Source organism: Trachurus japonicus, chromosome 3 (genome assembly GCF_045865225.1).
Source record: "Trachurus japonicus isolate A0001 chromosome 3, Traja_1.0".
Taxonomy (NCBI): Eukaryota; Metazoa; Chordata; class Actinopteri; order Carangiformes; family Carangidae; genus Trachurus; species Trachurus japonicus.
The window spans coordinates 7,535,621-7,560,436 of NC_140909.1; the positions used below are offsets into that span (position 1 = coordinate 7,535,621).

Sequence of the window (24,816 nt, forward strand, 5' to 3'; positions counted from 1 at the left end):
CCCTCTTCCTTCTTTCTTTCTTCTTTCATCCTTTGATCCTATTGTTCCTGTTTTTCCTTCTTACTTTCAGGATTATTACTCATTATTCATTAGTCATTAGCGCTATTATGAGTCATGTTATGTTTGCTGTCTAGCTGATGCTATCACAACTGTTATTCTTAATACCCTTTATACTGTTACTATTATTATGACCAACATATATAATCTACTAAATCTATATAAAATATAAAATCCACAGAAGTTCCTACCACTCATAGCTGAAGATAAACTTCTACCTCTTTGCTTTGAAGCTCACCTGAGTGCAGTCGATGCCTCATAATAATGACTCTGGCTGTTTGGGTGTCAATTTAACATTGACAATTGCTCCCTTGGCAGCCATGACGAGCAGCTTCACTTCTGTTCAGGCATCTGCGCGTCGTGTCGCTCCCCATCGATCTCTCCCCCTCATTTCCTGTCTCCTCTCTAGTTTCACCTGGCTCATAAAAGCACAAATTGCAGCGAAATGTGATTAAAAAGATATAAGCAAACTGTGCAAATCCAACAATCACTCACTTTCATGTTTTTTATTTCATCCTTATTTACTTTTTTGCGATGCAGCTTGTGTGATCCAGCTGGGCGAGGCGTCATTAACGCAGCAGTCGCAGGGGCCCGGTGTGAAATGTGAAAGTGGTTTCCCCTCGTTTTTTTCGATGAAGCTGCTGGTATGAAAGAAAAGAAAAAAAATAGAGTGAAGATAGGCAGTTACAGAAAATCCCCTCACTCCCACCCACATGTGCCACATAATAGAAGAGAGCAAAGTCACGAGGGTTGGGAGTTACGTGGGAGAGCCATCGTGCTGTGATGATGGGGAACCGGTCTCTGGCTGTTCTTTCTGTCAGACCATAGTGACACGGTGTGAGTGCACGGACGTTACGAGCTGTGAAGGAACGTTTTATTTTGAGCCAAGAGAGCAGGGAGAAGCTGCTGCCTTTAATTTGAACAGTGGAAATTGGCTGCTGAAGCTTGGCATGAATGTCCAGACCAATAACAGGAAACACTGTTGTTGAATAAAGGCTGGAAGAAAAAAAAAGAGTGTGCTGTATATTTTCCTTGATAAAACAGCTTTATGTCTTCGCTCCATCAAGCTGACAATTTAGGATTTCTGTGGCACTTTCTGAGCGCTCATTTTCAAACAAATGTGCACACTCGCTCCAGTAATCACCCCTCACACTCTCTCTCACACACACACACACGGACAAGCCACAAACACAGAGGTGGAAAATGCTCTTGAGCAGGTCACGCCTGAGTAGTGCAGCTTTTTCCATGCCGATTCTGAAGGCAGCGCTATAGGGAGTGATGTGGGAGGTGAGTGGTGACAGGGCGAGGGGTTCAGGGACCCTGTGGATGGGGCAGCCAGATCAGAGGCATGGCTGCTTCACAAGAGGACATCTGTGAGTGGCAGATTAAACGGCTGTCCAAACACACAGAGGTGTGTGAATAAAGGTCAGCCGACACCGGGAGGGCAAGAGGGGCCAAACATATACTCACACAGAAAACTGGGCCGCTGGTCATCTGTGACTTTCAATTACAGGTCAAAAATTCCATGTTATTATTTAACATCTAATGCAGCTGTTAATGCAAAGATTAACACGTTTATTCTTTGGCTAAATTACTGCACCTCCAGAACAAAATACCTTTATACAGGTAATTTAATATGATTTAATATGTGAATATATATTTTTCATTATATATAACAACTTGCAACTGCCTAATGACACCCAACCTGTGTATAACCCAGAGAAAGACAGCACTTCATCAGCACACACATACACGCATCGGGTATATACATGTATATGTACTTTTTATTTTATTTTATTTGTGTATTTTTGATTCTGTTAGTTGTATTTGTTACGTTTCATTGATTCTTGATGCTTTGGCAACATAGTTCTCAACATTCATGCAAATAAAGCAAATTTGAATTTGAATTGATCTGTTGATGAGAGCTGACTCGTTGTAAAAAAAAATATAATATTTTAGTTAGTTTGGTTTAATTTATTAATTTGATCAATTAAAAAAATAAGAGACTGACACAATGCATAGACTGGTCAGTAATACATGCAACCAAAAGGTGTAGGCTGAAGCAATAGCTTATTATGCCTACCCTTTGTACATAAGATTTCCATTTACAAAGGACAAGCAAACAACTAACAACAGAACATAATGAGAATAAAGAGGTTTGAAATAAAAACAAACAAACAAACAATAGATAATAAAAGACAGGCAATCAACTAAGAACAAAACATAGTGGAAATGAAGAGCATTAAAATAAAAACAAACAAGCACACAAAAGGCTAACAACTAACAACAAAATATAATATAATATATATTTTATATTTTCCTATACATAAGCCTGCTTAAATGCGTTTTATACAGGAGTGATCGTATGTTTTCTGTCTCTGCTCCGACAGTACGGCCCCTTCCACATCCCAGAGGACGCTGCAGTGAGCACCACGGTGACAGCTGTGCTGGCAGGGGATGCAGATGTTCGAGGAGGAGACAGCTGGCAGGTGGACTACCGTTTGGAGTCCGGAAACGAGGAGGAGGTCTTCGCGCTAGTGACCGACAAGCAGACCAATGAGGTCTCGCTTGTGCTTTCGAAGGTGAACAACACATTACACACACACTTTCAGCCCCTATACAAACACATTTTGTGGCCTTGCTGGTCCCCTCCCACACAAAAACGCTGATAAAACTGATTTAGACCGGGAAAGTCCTGCCGGGTCCAGAGTGTGATGTTGTGCTATTTTGGTTGTTTTTCACTATCCTGTTTGTGGTGTGAAAGACCACCGACACATTTCTCCTCTCAGGGGCGATGTCAAGGACAGTTTTTTGGCACGATGGCTTGTGTCTGTCCTTGTGTCTGTGCAGAGATCATTCAGTAGCTGGCTCTGTGAGGAAACCAGTCCCATTTAACTTAGGTCAGTATTTTAGTGTGTACATTTAAAAAAGGTTGAAAAAGAAAATTGATATATGTCCAAAAAAAAAAAGAGTCCACATGTCAATGGAATGTTTTTGCCTAATAATCTCTCCTGTCCCCGGGGCACATCACCCTTCGCCTGCCTCCTATAATCCAGCATGGTGTTTTAGGGATGTGTTGGGGAATGAGTGTGTGTGGCTGTCCATGTATGTGGGTGTGCACTGTAATGGTCTGGTCTGTATGAGAGAGCCAGGCAGGAGACAGTTTATTATTTTCCACCTCTCTGTGGGAGCTGACAAATGTGATTGAGCTGTGAGTTGCACCCGTTCCTCTGAGATAAAGCAGGAGACGTTTAAAAGCTAAAAATGGACGTTGCATGAATTTGGTTTAAAGGGATAGTTCAACATTTTGGCAAATTGGCCCATTGCCATAATCCCTATAGTTTTAGGAGTAGGTTAGTTACTTTTATTTGTTGGTGCAAGCTATTTTGGTGCAAGCTGCGAGCTGCTCAGAGCTACGCTACGGAGGCTCATGGGATTTCTTGGTTTCCCTCATCAAAATCATCAAATCAACAATTCCAAAACGCTCTGGTGGACAAGTTGTGACCTGCACATTCATAACATTCATAACATTACGAGTTGTAATTAGAGGTTAATTAGTTGTTTTAGAGGCAAATGCAGAGACTGCTTGCCGAAAAACTGCCCCCGACAGGAACGCACATCGGCTGTTTTGCATGAATTTACCTTTAAAACAACTCTGTCTGGTAACGTTCTGTTATTATCTCATAGCATGGTGAATGTGCAGGTCACAACTTGTCCACCAGAGCGTTGTGGAGTTGTTGGATTGTGTATTTGATGAGTTTGATGAGGGAAACCAAGAAATCCCAGTAGCTCTGAGCAGTTCGCAGCTCGGCTCGGCCGCTCTAACAATAGCTTGCACCGACAATTAAAGGTAACAAACATACTGCTATGACTATAGCGATTATGGCAATGCGCCAATTTACAGTACAGTACAGTACAGTATATATTAGATCATTTTCTCTGTGAGCAGCTGTGTTTATAGCTCGTGTATTGACCTTGTTAGAAATTACTGTAACTAATAGTAGAAGGGAAACTGTTGTTTATGTAGTTTACTTCAGCAAAAAAAATAATTAAATCCTTCACAAGTAAAGCCCCAGTGGATTAAAATGCACTTGAGCAAATCCTTTAATTCATCATGTTACAATGTGAGGTCAGAGCCACAAGGCAGACACATTTCATTATTAGAAATTACACACTGCTCACGGCCCGAAGTGAATAATTAGATTGTGTGAACACTAATGGCAGTTTACCACACAGGCTGCAGATGGAGGTAAATGTATAATGAACCAGGGTGAGTGAGGGGAATCTAATCAGGATGGAGGAGCGGTAAACATTGGACATCGTTTCTAAAAAAATCTAATGAAACTTTATTTGAAGTTTAAATGAAACAAGACTTCCAAGTTCAATTAGTCATTTAATATCAGTGAATGAATAGATGAAACAGACAGATTTGTCCGTAACTAAGAAAATGTAAGAATAATCTGTTTAAAATGTACCCTAAATGAATAAAAACAGTCATATGATGTTAGAAGGAAGAATGATAAACACTAACAAGAAGATTTGTCTGATGAGCCAACAGCACAGGACTAGTTTTCTTTAAAAAGCAGGTTTGTTATGATTAGTTGTGATGTGGAAAATACAAAAAACTTCATGGGCTTGTGAATTTACCCAGAACTTGATTTGAGCGATTTGATTTTAGAGATTTAAATTTCTGGACCTAAGGAAAATTCAACAAAATGCAGCTAAAGTCTTTGAAATGAAGGTAAAATGTAGAATATGTGAATTGTTAGTATCTCATGTAAATTTAGTACAGTTATTTAGAGCTCAATATTGCATTGAGTATGAGTAATAACTATTTTAAAAGTTAACGCTGGGTCACCAGAAGTAGTAAAGCCACAGAGAATTGTCATGTGGCTTCATGGCCCCGCCGACCGTGCTCCTTGGAGATTTCTAGCATCTTCCAGCTCGTTGTTGTTTTTGGGTTTCTGGCCAACAAATCTACTGTCGTGTTTCACTCTCACGATGGTTTTTGAGCGGTTAGACAGCTGCAGATGGCTGTTCTCAGTAGATAACAGCTAATGACTGTTAGCAGCTAGCTGGTGAGTATTGTTGAGCATTTAGCAGCTAAAGAATTAGTTATTTTTTGCAGACGGATAAAATAGAGCTAAAATGGGAGTCAATATGTAAATAGGCAATTGTATGCTAACAATTCTGCTACATCAACTATCAATAAAGGGAGATAATATGTAGCAATTTGTTTCCACTGCTGTCTATTGGCCAGAAAATAAATTTTATACAGTCCAAAATGATATATTTAATGTGATCTCCTGAATTATCAACAACAATCAGACATTTTTTTGATATCTTGGGCCAGATTATAAAACAATATGATCGCCATGTGACGACTTTGAGTAATACAGAGGTTGAGATGACTAACGACCACCTCCAGAGTCCGTGCACATGATGTGATGCGCTCACACACGCTGAGTAGTTTGATGCATCACTTCCAGTCAGCAGCAGCGCTCGTGCACCCTCCAAGGTCTGTTCCCTCTCCCTGGCAACAGAGACGCATGCTGTCAGGCAGCGCTGCTTTAATAACGTCTCACTGGCCAACAGAACACGTTTATGGTTAAAACCTGACAGCAACCATGAGCTTCCAGGCAGGACTGTAGAGATGATGTTAAAATAATCAAATACAGTAGAGATTAAGATCAAATATATGACTCTTGTCCTGCCTCTAAAATCTGTGAAATCTTCAAATGTCTGACAAGTATTCCTCTGCACTGTAAACACCATGATAAATGCAGCTAATCTATCCATACCCGCACTCTGAAACTACGTTTTTAATCCGTCAAACAAAGTCAACAGGTCACAGTTACTATTTTTAGTGTACAGATTATGATAATCCTATCACTTGAAATCTGCTTCTCCCAAATTTGCTCCAAATGTTTTGACTCAAATGTAGCACACACTGTACAGATGTTAAAAACGCGTTTCAGCATTTATGGACAGAGTTATCTGCTTATATACGTTTACGATCAAGTGTTTATACATTGAATACAACTTTTTCACCATATATGTTCTGTGCTCTTACAAATCTGCGTAACAACGTGACTGGTTTACTCGGATAATTATTCCACGGAGATACTCGGTGCATCATCATGGAAAATGTTTGACACATTTGTGAATCAGTTGGCTTCGTGCAGCAACACTGACACTCAAACCATTTTCCTTGGAAGTACAAAACAGGGACCGGACACACGGGACTGCACAGCGTCCCCTCATCCCCCCCACCACCCCTTCCTCCTCCTCCTCCTGCCTGCAATGGCAACATGCTGTGTTAATGTGTGGGTGTTTACCGACTGTCAGTGTCCTCATGAAATTACTCTGATTTCACAGAAATTGGAGTATTACCTTTAATTTGTCTCATTTGCTGTAGCTCTGGGAGGTTCAGCATTTTTAGATCTGGGTAAAACTTTGGTGGAGTGGTCAGTAATTGATCAATTTATTATAAGACTTGTTCTCCAATTTAAAAAAATAAAGAAAAACACTTTTCTTTTTGAAAACAATGTCTTGGTCCCTATTATTGTATTTATTTTAATGTTTATTTAACAGGGACGATACATACAACATTGCCACAAATGTCTCGCTTCAGCTAATTTGCAGTCTTTGTCCCTGGTCAGGCTTTAGAATAGGATAAAATATACTGAATACAATAACAATATACAAATACAGTGAATATGTACCATGTATAAATAAACACAGCTGCAAATTTCGGATTAAAACACAAGTTAAATTTAGCATTAAACATTAGTAAAGTGCTGTTTTGACAATGACTTGACAGAAGTTAATGTTCACAAGAGAAGTTAATGTTCACTCATTACTATTCATTACTATTATAATTTAGATAGATAGATAGATAGATAGATAGATAGATAGATAGATAGATAGATAGATAGATAGATAGATAGATAGATAGATAGATAGATAGATAGATAGATAGATAGATAGATAGATAGATAGATTTATTTGTCCTTTACAGGAAAATTGTTTTCACCATTCCATACATACGGCCTCGAGAAAGTGCGGACAGTCGGGAAAAAGGACCACAGGAGTGTGTCCTTGACCATATTACATACATTTACATACATTCCCACATTTCATACACCCACAAATACATAGAAACATAAAACATAAAACCCCACACCCTACCTAGTTTCCCACATTTACATATGCATTGTATATATAATTTGTCAAAACTGAAATAATGTCAGAGGAAATTCTTAAGAAAACTACATGTTCTGTCCCTTCATCCCTCTGTGGACGTATGTTTTTTTTTTTTTTACGCAGGTGTTGGACTTTGAGCGTGAGAGTGAATACATCCTGGTGCTCAGCGCTCAGAACCCAGTGGCTCTGGTCCGTGGCCGATACGGACCGGCATCAACAGCAACAGTTTCCATTTATGTCGACGATGTGAACGAGGGTCCGATCCTGTCTCAGAGCCACTACGAGGTGACGGTCAGAGAGGGCGAGGAGCCGGGACGGGTGATCGCCACCATCCGAGGTTATGACCCTGATTCTCATCCAATCAGGTAAAACCCTGGGCTTAATGAACACTGAGTGAATAATAATGTCTCGAAGTATCACAGCTCTTATTTCTTGTGTGCAGATATTCTCTTCAAGGCGACACCAAGAAATACTTTTCAATAGGGAAATACTCAGGAGAACTGAAGACGGTGCAGGCGCTGGACAGAGAGGAGAACAGCACATACACCATGGAGGTCATTGCAGTAGATGGACGTAAGATTGCTTTCATTATTATGAATACCATACATACTGTATTTGATATATGGGGCCTGTGTTAAAGCACGATCCATTCCTGTGCATTAGTCATTAACCTACATGTTGTTTAGGGTTTATAAATATTAATAATGTGATTTGATCCGTAGATATTTACATATTCTCTTAAATGTGACAAGTGGTTCAAATGTTTTTCTCTTTGCTTTGCCACTGAATAATCTTAAAGATCTCTTTTCACCTCCCTCGCGTACATGCAAAAGAACGTACATGCCCACACTCACTTACCACTTACCACATACTGTCAGTCTGTGCACTTTTTCTATATGCAGACAGTTTCTTGAGAGTACAGTTTTAGAAGAAGCTGCAGAAGAGTGAGATCAAGAGAAAGTCGAAAAGAACCAGGGAAGAAGGTGAGGCAAGGTGAAGAACACTGCTGCAATGTAGTGCAGATGTAAATATAATGTTCTGATCTCGGGGCGATGAAGCTGCAGCGTTTCTATCCCAGCTCATCCCACTTCACCTCCAGAGATGAGTTTAGTTTGACCAGGGTTTAGGATATAATGATGGTGAACTGTGGCTCAGGTGGTAGAGCAATTAGAAGGTTGGTGGTCAGATAAAGTGCATTATATAATATGCAAGCCCATTTATAATAACAGAGAGGAACTGTAGATGAGGAAATGTTACTTTTATCTTTTGCACATCTCTTCTTGTCCCCTAAGGAAACTCTTCCTTATCTGCATCCACCCTGGTCACTGTCCAAATCCTGGATGTGAATGACAACAGTCCAGTTCTGGTCGGAGACTATTCCTGGAAGTATCTGTGCACGCCTCGCTGGGAGGACCAAGCTCTGGTGCTGGCCTCGAGGGACAGCGACGGACCACAGCACGGAGGACGGCTCAACTTCTCCTTGCGCAGCGACGCCACAGTTCGCCGTAACTGGAAGTTGACACCAATTAATGGTGAGCAGAGGTGTTAGTTAGTGTTAGTGGATTCACAGCGAAAAGAGACGAGAGGCAAGGAAAGATAATGTCGTTAGGAGTGGCTGCTTTTCTACATTGATGTGGTTATACAAGCTGATGCTACATGCATTGTAGTGCTGCATTGTAAAGAGCCAAATCCAATTTGATGATTATCAGTCCGCTATTGAATAAAATAGAGAGTAAGGCAGCAATGCAACGTGATGTTATTTATAAATAGATTTTTAAATAGAGCCAGTGGATACAGAGTTTACCAGAGTATGCCCAATGTTTTCAGTTATTTGGATTTCTATAGAACGATATACGCCATCCATGAGTACAGAGACAGATGAGGCCCTGAACATGAGCAAATTGTCCTTTTTCTATTTATTCCCACATCGCTTCTTCACACCAATCTGGGATGGGAGGTGTAATGTAATTATGTCTTTTCTGCGCTTGTAAACTGTTAGCGTTGGGCTCATTTAATGCAAACTATGTACTGCTATGACGTCTGTCATTAAGTGATTCATCTCAGCCACTTCCCTCTCAGGGTTTTTTTTTAAATCTCCCTCTTTCAGTCACCCTGTTCCTGTTGGTATTGATTGAGCCCAGCTGTAATTATATCATCTGTGTAATTTCTTTGGCGTCACCACTGGGTTCCTGCCAGCTAATGGAGGCTAAAAGAGGAATCTCCCAGAGTGCTTTGCACCTGGTCGTAACCAATAATGGCTGTGGTAATAATGTGTACTTGTGCCAGTCTCAGAGTTGCCTGCGTGCGCGTGAGACTACCACAACCATTCATAAAAAAAAAAGTGTGCATGTGCCTGACTATTCATCTCCGGTCTTTCAGAGACTCTCAAATGCACCATGTTCAAATACTCACTATACAGTTCTTTTCATCTAATTAGAGAGTGTGCTCTTCTTCCACCAAGTCCACTCTTAATATCTGAGAGAAATAAGATGGATCCAGTCAGACTGGAACATCTTTAAACAGCACTGTCCTGGAAAAATGCTCTCACACTCACACTCTCTGCTCTCAGAGTTATCCACAGTGATTCTGTGTATCTCGCCGGTCACTGATCCACCCTGAGAAAATGTCACATCAGAGGCGAAACAGTGCAGAGAGGGGATAAATACATTAACAGCCTCTTCAGAAGTAGTGCACAGCTCATGCACAGCTCGTGCTGCCCCCCTCGCTGACAAATGGAACATGAAGGGGAAAGATGGGAGAGGTGCAAGCGTATATAGAGTTTAAGACCCCAGATAAGGGTTCAAACAGCTTGATAAAATGTTTCTCCTTCGCAGGACAGGGCTTTTACGTCACACGGCCAGGCGTGTGTTTTAGCCTGATTTACAGAGATAAGATAAAGACACACATACACACTCCAGACCACTCCATGCACAGCTGAGTCACTCCCTCACACTGTGTGGGTTGTGCACTTATGTAGTTGTACTGTATGTGTGATGACTTTTTCATAGTAAAATCTTGACACATGAGTCAGTGCATCAGACTCAATTGTTTTTTTAATCTGACATGCACAGGACAGGGCTGCAGTGGAAGTGATGCCTCTTGTCTGTATGTTTCCTGCTCTAATACAAGTATCAAACACATAGGAAACTGTTTTTTATTTTTTCTATTAAAGGGATAATTCACCCAAAATCGATAACTCACCGGTTTTCTACTCGCTGTCATGCCAAGAAAGGGTTTGGAGAACTTTCGAGTCATCAAAACGCTTTTGGAGTTCCAGGGGGGGTCCGACTGGCATAGAGTTGACTTTTGAATCGTCCAAAACACACACTATGAAACAACCAGATACCTCCATACTGCTCGTCTGTACTGACCCAAGTGTCCTGAAGCCGCCACATGGAAAAGTTGTTCAGAAAAAAATAATTTGATCTCTGTTTGTAGCCTTGTTGTAGTAGTAGCTCCCAGTGGCTCTGTTGATGTTTGTGCGCATGCACGAGATTTGCTGCGAGATTTCTTCCGTGTTTACATCAAACATCCAATGGTTTACAACGACGAACGAACATCTCGCAGCAAATCTCGTGCATTTTTGGTGAAGTATCCCTTTTAACATCAGAATGCAGTTTTGAAATTGGACCTCAGGGTACAGCTGTTCTGTCATATTGAGCTTTGGTTAGAAGGTGATTTAATCAAGACGTAATAATGGAAATAACAGTAAATGCTTTTGTGTCATTCTCTTAACCAACAATCAAGTGTTCTGTCCTTCAGATACACACACCAACCTGTCCTTAAACATCCCATACCTGGCCCCTGAGGTCTACACGGTGCCCTTCACTATCTCTGACAGCAGCTCGCCTCCCAGGAGCACCTTCATAAACTTGCCAGGTAATGCTGACACTCCTGCTGATGAGCTGAAGCGAGCACACGGGGGTTATGGGACGGGAGTGTAGGAACAATCGATAGAGATCAACCCCTGTGTGCCAGCTTGACCTAACTCTGTTCTTGTTTATTAATGATACTAATGATTTTTCCAGGCCTGTGATTACACAGCTCTCTTAAGACTGTGCTCTGCCCTGTGTAACCTTCTGACACCTTATATACATAAGAGAAAACAACACATACTGTAGCTTCTCTTACACATGCCAGGATAAACTGCTTTAGAGTTTTTAAAGAGAAGAAGCTGCTGCTAGATTGGAGTCATGTTTAAAAAATGACATCTTGTATTGCCCACTTCTATATAAAGTTCATTGTTTATGTCTGATATAACAAATGTAGTCATATATGTATGGGGTCAAACTGATTTATACTCCTCAAATGTATTATGTCATAAGCAGGGTAGTGTGTTTTTGTCTTGAGTAGGACTATTTTAAACAAAATCCAACCAGAACATACAGTACCAGTTTTTTTTTTTTTTTTTATCACTGGGTTCTTCCCCTGATCTGAGAGTTTTGTTTGTTGTTTCCTCTCCTGTTAGTCACAGTGTGTCCCTGCAACGTCAGAGGGAATTGCAAAATGGCTGCCAAGCAGTTGCAGGGCATGCCAACTATTCAGTCTGCAGTGGGCATCCTGCTTGGCACCTTTGCAGTCATAGGTAAGCAGAGAGGGTGATGAAAACAAGTTGAATCCCTCCATAAAACAAACATCTGTGCTATTCAGAATGCATTAGAGGCACCATTTATATTTATATTTATTCATAGTATGTGGGTGTCAAGACTGCATTGTCCATGGCTCCATGATATTGTGAAAATAGACAAATAAGCAATAACAGCAATATTTCTGAGTATCTTCATGTTTTATTTCATTCTTTTTTTTTTTGTACATTTCAGGAATCATCCTGGTTGTTGTATTTGTGAGACTGTCCTACCAGAACCCCAAAAGACCGAGCAAAACGAACCAGGAGAGAGTTCCCCTGAAGATTTCCATCTGAATTAAGGTGATTCTGTATAAATCTGTTCATCTGCTCACTGCCTCGGCCAACTGGACCAATATCATTGTGAATTCATTAAGTGACCATGAATGTCTAAAAGTGAATGTATATTTCAGTTATTGGATTAAAGTTTAGATGTACACATACCTGAAACGCAAAATCACAAAATATATAAGTCAGGATGTCTAATGCATGTTCAGTGCTGAGACATAACACATTTTTTATTGCTATATACTGTATAAACAACACAATACTCTTTCATAGTATGTACCTGTTATTTCTTTGTTGACACATCATTAGATCATTGAACTATAATGATATTTTATTGATTATTAATTCTTAATTTTGACAAATTTGCCACAAAAAGATTGTTGTAAAACCTTAAATTTAGAGGAAACATGCCTGTAAATGCTGAGATGCGATTTAATCTGATGTATAACTTCAACAGAATTAAAACATGTTCCCTGCAGCCACATTCATTTTACCTTCAATTCTTTAGGTCCCATTCATTCTAATATTAACTCCATTGTTTTAACATCTTACCTGTGCACCAATTTATCATTTACTGCACAAAATCCTCTCTGTCCACCTCTGTAGCTACGTGCAGTCTTCCACATTATAAACCATAACGCTTTTAATCTAATGAGACAGCCTGAAATTGTACTGTGTGTAACTGCATTAGCAGTGCCCTCCAGTCTCTGTGATTGAGGCTTTATTAACGCTGACCCAGACGACCTCACAGGCCAGCGACGCTATATTCAGACCTAAGTGTTGCTATGAATAGCTCAACAATTGAAGATCCACTGAATGACACTTACCCCACGGTGCCCGATGAACTAATCAGCCCCTCCACCCTCATCCACAAAAGACAATGCGTCACAAATTAAACAGATACTACATGCTCATCCATTAGCCTGTTCAGACAAAAGTTTCAGCGCTTTTGGATAATTGTTCATGCTTGACTGTGAGAAGAGAAAAAGGGGGTGGCAATGCAATGAAAATGAAGTTCCTTGAACACACCATATTAGAGACTAATGTGCGGGAGGTTAGAAGCTACCCATGAAATTCAAGGATAAAACTTATACTTCATTAAATGAGTATTATTCATGTAATATGTAGAACTGCATTGTCCCAGTCTGTGACAAACCCTCATCTGAGCTCATTAGTATCTCCTATAGCTCTTTCCTTTGCAGCAGTGCGCTGCTGTCATCAGCCCCATTGTGGCACCAGCGCTGGCACCTGTTTTAAGCCATCTCTAATAAAGCAACTGTATCCTATGCTACATTTACAGTATAAAAGGGCAAACAGATAAAGATGCTATCTAGTGAATCAAATCGTAAGTTTTTGTTTTTTTTTCCTCCCAGGAGGTTTGTAGAGTTAAAACTCACCAAAGCTAAAAGACAAGTTATCAGGGAAATTATTATAGATTATTATTTGCTAATACATTATCCAAAACTCAAGATTACCACATGATGAGACAAGTTTGTCAGTGTTTTGGCTCCTCTGTTTCATTGTCCCACAATATCAGGACAATACAATATGACACCATTTAGCCGAGCCCAATCCTCACTGACACAGTTTAAGTCCAAAATCCTTTTGACTTGTAACTAATTGAATTAATTTGTTCATTATTGATGGTTCTTTTCTATTCAAGTGCCCCAATAAGCCATGACAACCCGTGCAAACACTGGGCCCTGAAAAGTGAAGAAGCTAAATGGAATTCAGCCATCATTCATGTATTATTACAGTAACACATGTCCCTTGTGACAGCAAGCTAATAACTAAATAGTTAGAGATGGATATTTCAATATGACACTCACTATCACATGCAGTAGTAAAGCTTTTAGGTATTCGTGGAGCCTGAGTATCAGTGGCCTACTAGTAGTAGTATCAGTAACAAACAGGCAGATGTGTGGACACATTAACCTTATCCCTAAAAATAGAGTCACAGAGAATCACGGATTGGAAATGATGACGACATATACACTACAAATGGAGCAGGGCTAATCTGGGTGAGGGTTAGCAGCTTATTTTTATTTTATTTTGTCTCCCAGGTCAGAGTTACTGGACTGTTGTGGACTAAACTTTCAAACAAACCACATTCTCAGCTGCTCAGCATCTCTGCTGCTCCAGCGGGGCAGGAGGAAGAAACACTGTTAGAACGGAGCAAAGACTAGATGATATCAGAAAATAACCACATTTACATATTCACTATTACAAACATGTGTCTGTTGAGACTAGATGGTCCCTCGAATGGACATTTTTCAATGCGCCATGACTCACCCACTATACAGACAATGCTTCTGATAGTCCACACACACACCCACTGTCCATTTATGTTAGGTTATTTTTATCTGTGCTAAATGTTCCAATCAAAGCACAACATAGCTCCAAGTAAAAGAAAAATACACTGAAGAGAACCCTGAGGGAGATGGGAGAGCAGAGGGGAAGGGATTAGCTTGTGACACAGGGTCAAGCGTTACGTTAGGGAGGTAATGAGCCTCCAACTTTAGCCTGGATGCGCTCTAACAGACCCCTCGGAGGACAGAGATGGTTCAGATGGTCAACATGGGGAGCGGGGCCACAGAGATAGATAGGGGGGGGGTGAGATTTCCAATCACGCCAAAGTTTCTTGGGAAATGAAAGATAATTCACCACATATGGAAGGACACTCGGGAACAGGCACAGCGGAGCAGTGGCCGGTTTTTCCCCAAGTGGCCGGCTGGTTTTCCATTGCTCGATTACCGGCAGACACGAGTGTTTTTTTCCTAATCCCCCCTCCACCCCCCCTCTCCCTCTGTTTCTGACTTTCCCCACAGCTTTGGCTATTTTAAGCTTCCTTTAAGTTGCAGTAGTTTCACTTTGGCTCCCAACTTGACAGTTTCCCCATCTGTAGCCGCTAAAAGGTTGCTGTGTAGCAGTGCTGCTGCAAGTCATTTCTGATAAAGTGGTGCTGTTACGATTATGACACATCGCTCGTTCCTGGCCAAAACAGTCATTTTTCCACCTGAGTCTCCCTGAACTCTTGCTATCCTGCAGCTGTAATCCATATTTTATGTCGTTTTGTTCACACTGGTATTTATAATTAATAAATATCACCTCCCATTCTGAGCATCTTAGCATCTTTAAGCTCCTTGTTTTGATTTGGATTTCATTGTTTGGGTTCACTCTCACCACTCTCATCAGCATCATTGCAGGCTCCAGCTGGCAGCTGCTTACAATGAAAATCTCTACAGGCGTGTTTAATGGCTAAAAAGATGTCTAAAGATATCCTACAATATTTCCCCCAGGAGTCAGTGGAAAACCAAAGCTGTGACAATTAATCTTCTCTTGTTTTTCCAGGTTTCTTTTTTTTTTTCCAGTGATCAATGCACAGAGGTATTTGAAGTTTTTAACTGCCCTGATCAGATACGTAGTTAATCGTTTTTTAGCTCTGTGTGTCTGAGACGGTTTAGGCATGAAATCCAATTTGTATTTGTTGTGATACGGATCTACTCGGAGGCTGAGGAAGACGTATCCGTGAGTTGCATTTCATTGTTGATTTGAGTGATTTGCCACATCTCTGTACGTCACAGAGGTGTGGAGAGGAGGCACAGATTCATATATACAGCGCTCATTTGCATTTTGATTACAGTAAGTTTGATTACATTTCATCTGGAGGCAAACACCTTATTTTCATCCTTTTTAATACGGTTGATTGCATTCAGAGCACACACAGGCCTTCATTAGAAAATCTGCGGAGTGAAAGCTTGTGCCAGGAAAGGCCTTGTTCTAATGGAAACTTAAATTCTGTAAGGTTAAAACCATGAACGCTCTTCCTTTGAAATGACCTCAAGAGCTGTGGCATTAAGTGGCCCGTGGAGTGTGGGAATAAACTTGTCCTCGGCTGCTTCAGCATCCCCTGCTCTTTCACTAAATTATGTTTGACTAATATAAATTGTCTGTAATTACTGGCAGCTGAGAAAGGTCAGGGGCTATCGGGGTTTTCCATTTGCACGATAAATTGATTCCCTGACAGGAATGGTGCTGCACAGCAGTGACACAACGCACTGGTGCGTTATGTTGCATCATTGTGCCTGATGTGCTCCAGCTGTCCACTTTTGTAACCACACTCTGACAGTTGATCTGGCAGCGGCTCAGAGAGTCACTCTTGGTGTTTTAACAAACAGTGCTTGTCTTTGGAAGGGAAATCGAAGGGGGGGGAAACCCCGGAGGAATAAACTTATCTGTACGATCCATCTTTCTTTCAGCTTCAAAAAATTTGGATTGAGAGGAGTTGACCTGTGGCTGCGAGGCTGCTTGTTTCTCACATAGCACTGTCACCGGCAGCGTGAGAAGCTGTCAATCCTGTTGGCTACAGCTCTGGCACAGCGCAGCTGGAATATAAATACCACAATACCAAGTACAACTCAAGTACTGTACTTAAGCATTAATTATTAGAAGAGCACAGTCAGAGGGTGATGTTGTACTACTGCCATTCCACATGAGAGTTATATTTTAAAAGAAGTATCACAGCCTTATAAATAAACAGTAGAGTGTATACACAGTGCTGCAGGCTTATTTGATATGGTGGCTAATTGCTGTCCATGTATATACTGAAACCTCTCTAATTGTACCAGTAGCTTACACTGTAGAGCATTTTTTGGCTAAATTATTTCTGCTGTTTACTTCCATGAAACAGGAAACATGAGGAGACAAAGGTCACTGGCTGGGGTCAGACATTGTGGTGATGTGGTATGTGACTGAACTTTGGTATTTAGCTTTATCTCAAAATCGTCTCTAGTTGCAGCAGTGGCCACTGTTTTGGAAAAATGACTAAGTACAGTAACAATGATAACAAAAACTATAATGAACCCCAACATAATAATATGAACCCTTACAGACACTCATCGTTATTTATGTATTTTTTTACTCACTTATCTATACATGAAGTGCATTTGTCTGGAAAATACTTCTGTAGTTACATTTCACACTGCAGGACTTAAGTGGTTTATACTTTAGTATTGGATCTGAATCCATCCGTCACTGTGCTCCAGAAACAGAAGCAGATTTCACCCAAAAAAAATGTTTGCATGTTGCATAGAGATAACCAATAAAAAAGGATGAGGGTTTTTTTGTGTGCAGCAACATTGCTCATTTAGACATGTGAGAATTGAACTGTTTAGAGAAACAGCACACACACACACACACACACACACACAAAAGTAATGGTTCTGATTCTATTTTCGGTTATAATCCTTTTTTTTTCTCAATACAGTAATTTGATGTTCTGAACAGGAAAACAGTTTAAACTGCTTGTCACATGAAATGGACATTTGACAGAGTTTGTGCGTCACTGCTATTTATGGCATTTTGGAGACTGTAATCACTCTTATATTTCAGACTATCGAGACAGGAAGCTGGAAATCAACTATTTAATCCCGAACCAGAAACCAGGCTCCACTGTACTGCACTTTGAAGATGCCTTTGCCCTTTATATATGAAGGGTATTTAAGTGTTTGATTTTGTTCCAAGTCATTTCTACCAAAACTTATACCGTATCAATTTTATTTAATACGTTCAGTGAACAGTTCAGCCCCCTCTGGATGTTGATGGAATATACAACCACTATCTCCATGATGACCCATCATGGATCATCAGCATATTAATGAAAAACATTTATCCAAAATAATCCAAACGGCAACAATCATTTGACATCCTATAATACAGTGTATAGTCTTTTTTATTGTTCATAAATCCCATGAAAAGAACAGAACATGATGTTATTCCATCCCTCAGTACTTTCCCATGTTCCTTCAACATTATGGCCCCAAACCAGAATCACTATAGGCTACTGTTTATTTTAAAAAAGGCTCAGTAATTTCCTGGGAAATGTACTTTTTACTAATCACTATCCAAACAGGAGTTAAAAGTGCCCTTCCTGGAGACTATTCATAGTGTTGAGTCTTAACAGCAGCAGGATGCTGTATGTGGGATTGACCCAAAATAAGGTAGACTGCCTGTGTTGTGTTTTGTTTTAATGAAGAAAGATGTGATTCAATTCAGTTGTGCAGCTCAGTGATGTGAATTTGGGCGACAGAGGAGGCACAGAGAAATAAGCTGCATCAGGCGTGTGCTGTGGAGATAATACTAATGAGTAGAATCAATTCATTTGTGTGTGTTTTTTCTTCTCTTTTCATTAGATTTGTTGACAGTAAGAAAAATGAAAAGTATCACCAGGCTTATCTCAAATACAACACATTAGGCCTATATACGTATATGGTTCCCTGCTTTAATATATTCCACACAGCACTTGTGAAAAAAGCCACGTGAGAGTGAGATAGAGGCACTGAGCGAAGCGTGCTCTACAGCTGGAGAGGTCCATGAAAACATGGATCACAAAGGGGATCACATCATGAGATCAGGACAAAGGGTGCTGAATGATACAATATCCATGTGGCAATGAAAGTCTCATCAAACCTATTCTGTTACGTTAAGCGCACCAAGCGTGTTATTCTGGTCGCCTCCAGTCAGAGAAATCACAGCACATGTGGAGAGATCGAAACGAGCAATGAACATGAGAAAGAGAAAAACGTGGAACACAGAAAAACACTAAAATGACACTATATGAGCTTCTTACAGAAAACCTTTCACAGTTTGAGTTGTGCACTTTTTTATTCCACTACATTTATTTAACAACTAGTTGATTTTCATTGATTTTCCATAAAAACGTCTCTAAATTTGACATAAAAAATAACAAAATACATAAATATATTGATATGTTATAATTTTTTGACATGTTAAGTACTTGAAATGAACCTACAAGAGTTGCAGCTTACCAACTGATATATAAATTCTTATCATCCAGTAATATAATAACATACAGTGTCAGTCAGAGCAAGTTGCTTTTACTTAATTACGTCATTTTAACACTTCTTCCACCAATGCATGAGGAATTTTGCAAACCATTATAGCTGCTCTGGAAATTTCCATCACACTGTTTTGATCTTTTCTTGATAGAATCTTGTGTCGATTTGTTTCCATTTTCCAAGCGTTTTGACCTCAGGCGCTGAACGGTCAGCGCATACAAATAATTACAGCGAAAAACAATTACATGAAAATGTTCCAATTATTGGCTCCTCTCAGACTCACTCATCCCACACACACCGTCTACAGGCGCTGACACATCTCCATCTTGGCACAGACATTTGCATGATTACACTCCTCAGACTTAACACAGATCAATTCATGGTTCAATCAGGAGTTATAAATAGAAATGATGACCACCTTTCCACCGAGCGGTTAAAACAGTCATTTCAACGGAGACAGCAACAGGTGTGTGTACATTAAAACACAGCAGCCCACACATTTAGGAGATCCAAGGCCGTGGAGTAACAATGCTGCGGTCTTGAGAAGAGAGTAACAAGCCTACACACAGAGACACAGATGCAGACAAACGTACACACACAGTCCACCTACACTACATCTCTGTTCATCGTGAAATGCGGCCTCTGCCATCAGTCATGAACTGAAGCTTGAGTGGGATGAGACCTGAGTGTCCCTGTGTGGGCAAACTGACTCAGACATTTTCTTGATAGAAGCTTTCAAAGCAGAGAAGAAGGAGAAGAAGAGAGCAACAGGCTCTGAAGGACTCAGTTTTTCCACTGGATGTCACAAAGGCTTTGACCTTGTCCTCGGAGTTTCCTCAGGACGGACCAATCTGCATCTCCCAAAAGACTTTGGCTTTTTAAACCAGCCACTGCTCTTAACAATTGCACTCATTCACGTCTGTTTGCTTAGTGACTCAATGCTGCATGTCCATATTCCCTGGATGCTTCTTAATGACATGTTTGAGCACATCATATTCTGATTTTAAACCCTGATATCCATTTAATGACACACATTTACACGTTTAATGCATATTCCACTCATTTTCTCCTCAGCCAATATTCATCTGTAGTGTAGTTCATATTTGTCTGCATTGATCCTGCTCTCATCTATTACTCAGTGTGTGTCTGCTTCTGTAAGTTGACTGATAACGCTGTCTGCTTTATTTGAACTCCTGTGCATGAGACGTAGCAGTAAAAGGTTGACAGACTGAGGCTGTCGCTGGTATGAGCAACTTGCCATGAAAAAAATGAAAGAAAAGACAATGACCTACATTGAAATAAAGCCACAGTTATGAGTGAGTTATTTTCACAGCCTTAATATAACAATAGTTGTTGTCATGTGACAGTTGTAATAATGCCAATCATCATTTCACAATCGTGGTCATGCTTATCTGTCATCAGAGCAGAGCTCCATAAACACTAAGTGGATGGAAAGAATCTGAGGGCAAGAATCATCAAGCCGTTAACTCAGCAGCTGTTAGGCGCTTTGTTTCTCTATGGGATGTAGGCTGTCCAGCACTGTAGGCCCACTGATTACTGTTTTTACTTGACAGTGCTTTCCAGCATCGGGCCGAGGGCTCGGCACACATGTGACCTATTGAACAGTGACTGGAAAGCTTTGCAAGTGGTGCTGTCAACACCAGGACATAAATAAAGCTAAAGATAGGGTGATGTGGCTTCAGCCCAGGTTTCTGGTCAGCCAAAGGCTTTTTATAGAAACACTCTGATTTATAAAAGGCTAACGGCGACTATTTTTGACCCATTGGGCTTGGGGGATAGGGATCTTGGAAACTTGTGACGCTTCTGGGTGCATGACTGACCCCTCTGACTTGAATGTGTCGGCGGTGGTTGGTTGTGGGACTTGCAGCAGATAGCAGATGCGGCAGGGATCAAACTGGCCAAAGGCCTGTGATGTTTTTGGAGACAATCCAGAGAGACAGGCAGAGAGATGATCACATGGGTCTATCCCAGTCAGACCCATTAAGTTATCAGATCACTCTTTAATGGCTCTGTCTGGGTATGGAATTTAAATAAACCTTTGTTTCACTCTGCTTCACTTGCATTGAAGTTAAATGTTTGATTTGTTGTTAAAGTTCAAGGAACAAGCACTATATATATTGATAACTTTTATATTATATTACGCACACTGTACATTAACATACAACCTCATTTCAAATGGGCCATCCCCTCACTTAGCCAATCTGTTAATATCTAAGTCTTCTCAAATCCAAGTACTTATGGTGTTATACAAGTGTCTGTAGGGTCAAACCATCTATTCTCAGTCACCATAGTAGCTTCGTCCCATGAAACATCTCAAACTACTGGATTTCATAGACATCCATGCTCCACATGCATCTTGTTTTAGCACACTGTGACATATGTTGAGCCGAACGTCTTGATCATGTTATGACCAAAATGATACATTAAAGCAGAAGTAAGCGATCCGGTCGTTTTGGCTAACTTCTTGTCAGCCGATGGAGTTAGCAGTCCCCGCCCTCGTCCCTACGTCACCACATTCACGCGCATCCCTTGGCTGCACACACAGAGAGGACCGCCCCTTTATGCTGTTCTCTCTCCTCATTGGATAAAGGTTGTAGGATACAAGGAAAGTTTTCTCCTCGGCTTACAGCAGAGCAGAGTGACTGACAGACCCGTGTTTCAGACCAAACACTCTATGTAAGTGATTGCCATAGGAAGATATAACTATTTAACACAAACATTCCGCTTACTTCTGCTTTAACCTATCAAGATGACTTGTAATAAGTTAACTTTTGTAATCCACTCGCTTTCAAATCAGCACCGTCATCAGGTTAAAATTTCAGTTTGCCCAGTACTTTGTCCAATATGACCAGATTATACCTTCAAAACTAAAGGCATTCCCATCATCACTGCTAATTAGGTGCATGAAGTGCTAATGCTAATAGAATATCACTCACTCAGCTGAATTTTAGCCTTGTCGTGACCATGCTAACATGCTAATATCAGCATTCAGGCCAGTGCAACAACTGGGACCCAGGTCCAGCCACATGGCGCTGCCAGCAGGACTGTAAACTCGTTACTACTTAAAAAGTCAAGGAGCAGGTCACACTTATCAAAACATGATGTCTGATAAACAACAGTCATTCTGGTTAAAGCTCCAGTTGGTAAGTTGACGAAAGTGAAAGTAAACTCCGCGACTTGGTCGGAAATTTCAAGACAATACTCCGTCAGGTCCCTTTATGAATCTCTGCCAAGCGCCCCAGACACACACAAAGTAGCCATGAACGCACCCACAGAAAAAAAAAAAAAAAAAAAAGATGTACCGTATCCATAGCACGACGTGTAGGAGCGGCGATTGGCTGCTCCTCCTGCTCCCTCTACCTGACTGGTGGAGAATCGTCGGGCGCGGTGGATTTTGGCAAATACGATTACAGGCTGTAGGTGGAGCCAGAGGAGTTGGATTTTGTCCTAAATTACTCATTTAATGTCTGACCATCAGAATATAGTGACAATTCCAGCAAATATGACTGAATAATTGTTACCAACTGAAGCTTTAAATGACATGATTCTGCAACTCCTGATTAGGCATTAGGTAGGTCAGTGGTTCCCAACCTTTTTTGGCTCGTGACCCCATTTTGGCCTTACAAATTTCTGGCGAGCTGGCGATCATGTGCAGTCAAGTGATTGTGGCCGTCAATCAAGATACGCCAGCTCAGATATTTTTATATGCTGCAATTAATTTGACATTGATTTATATTTGAGAAAGTGAAAGTAAATATGAGTTGTTTAAGATTGTAATCATCATTTTAAAAAGAATAATAATTAGTTTAAACAAATATTTTTATGAATTTTTTTAATCTATTACTAGACATTTCAGGCGACCCCATTTGAATTCCAGGCAGCCAAATGTGGGGTCCCAACCCCAAGGTTGGAAAACACGGCATTAGGTCAGGATGAAATTTATAATGTCTTGCACCTTTAGAGGACACCCTAAAAAGTCTTCAAGGGCAGCAAAACAGAGGGAGTTTCCAAAATGAATCATGTCATCTCCAGTCAGTGCAACAGAATGTTATTAATTTGCACCAAGGAAATGGCACCAATAAAACAGAAACCTGTCTCACCAGTTTTCATAATGGGCTTCTGCAACCACTGGTTTCTATCACCTCTCCTCAACCTTGTGTGAAAAAGCTCTGAATGTAAATCTGTGATTCTTAGGTCTCCAGGAGTTGGTTTTGCAGATCTACCAGGCGAGCCAAACGCGTCTGACTGCTGATTTTAAACAGACGTGTATGAAATAAATAGGGATTGACCGAGCACTGATGCAGCGCTGACTGTGTGTGTTGCTATAGACACTGTGTGCAAACAGAGGATCTTGGCTTGACTCAGGGAGGGGAGGGGGGGGCTTGAAGGGTCACAGAGTAAAGTCAGCCGAGTTCCCAGAGGCACCGTGTAGGTGTCTGTTGCCCACTCACTCCATGGCTCAGTCCTGAGTAACCAGACTCAGATGTCAGGGTGTGACGGACGGTCATATCTCACAGTCTGAGTATCAGGATCTCAATCAACACTTCCTGAATATACTCAGTAACTAACCACAAGGCCAAATAACCAAGGCCAGAGGGGGACAACAAACATTTTCAAGAAAAACGGTCCATAGATCAAAGCTTTTATGGCGAACGAGCTGACGGCCAAGTATAGAATTACAGATCACGACCTCACTGCTGTGACGGCCAACCACTGTTTTCTTTAATTATCATAACAGACCACCAACAGTGTGCCCAAGGCCCGAGAGAGGGAACCTCATCCCTTCTTCTTCTGATGTGATTTATATCCACTCAGCAAGCCAAGGCCACAGCCTGACAACCTTAATATTATTTGGTGTATATACAAAACCCATAAAAGGTATATATTGTTTGGCAAGTTGTTATGGTTGTATCTTAAACCCGACCCTGAACCTGGGCGAAGGCCAAACATCAGCATCCACGGCTGACAGCTGGCGTGCGGTTCGGTTTGGATGGAATAAAGTCAGAGATCAGAGTCCAGGGTCCAACACAAGATAGATAACGCGTTGCTAAATAAAGCTCCTTAATACATTACAGAAACACACACGTGTCACCATCAGCTAGGGGGGAGAAAAGCGCCAGATATTTTTGTAGTATGGTTTTATTTCCTGACAAGGGTGATGGCGATGGATCACTGGCTCATAGACAAGTAGGGGCGATATGAGCTCGCCAACCCTTGTGTTTGGTTACATGTGCTGTTTGTATCCATGGCAACTGCACCATGGCCGTGTCCCCTGATTGCCAGATAGAGTCGCTGTCCTTGACAATATTGAGAAACTTAAAGTGATTTAGCGGGTTGAGTGTCCTGTTTTCGGCTTTACCGCTGAAAAGAAGAGACTCTGTGTGTGTGTGTGTGTGTGTGTGTGTGTGTGTGTGTGTGTGTGTGTGTGTGTGTGTGTGTGTGTGTGTGTGTGTGTGTGTGTGGACTGTAAGATGATGCGGACAGATACAGTAATCTGGTTTACTTTAAGAGGAAACTGCTGGTTTGAGCCTTTGCAACGTCATGACTGTCAAACTAAAACATTTATAGCTCATAAGAATAAAATCAGATTATTTAACTCTATTTTAAGACATTCAACTTTTTTTTTTTTTTACTTAATGTTATTTTATTTTTTTACCTCTATTATGACCAACGCTCCAAAAACACAGCACTTGACTCTTTCCATGATGCAAATTGATGACGTTTTAATATCAATCCATGTCTGTCTGGTAAACATCTACTAGT

General features: G+C 40.8%; 1 protein-coding gene across 1 annotated transcript in view; it reads left to right on the forward strand.

Annotated features, from left to right (window-relative positions):
• Window positions 1-12,653, forward strand: part of cdh16 (cadherin 16, KSP-cadherin) — a 28,784-nt gene extending 16,131 nt beyond the window's left edge. The window contains exons 12-18 of the mRNA XM_085806145.1: window positions 2,448-2,639; window positions 7,387-7,628; window positions 7,706-7,836; window positions 8,556-8,795; window positions 11,026-11,142; window positions 11,732-11,848; window positions 12,084-12,653. Coding sequence (XP_085662271.1) covers window positions 2,448-2,639; window positions 7,387-7,628; window positions 7,706-7,836; window positions 8,556-8,795; window positions 11,026-11,142; window positions 11,732-11,848; window positions 12,084-12,184 — 1,140 coding nt within the window. The 3' untranslated portion in view covers window positions 12,185-12,653. The remainder of the gene's footprint in view (window positions 1-2,447; window positions 2,640-7,386; window positions 7,629-7,705; window positions 7,837-8,555; window positions 8,796-11,025; window positions 11,143-11,731; window positions 11,849-12,083) is intronic.
• The last annotated feature ends 12,163 nt before the right edge of the window (window positions 12,654-24,816 follow it).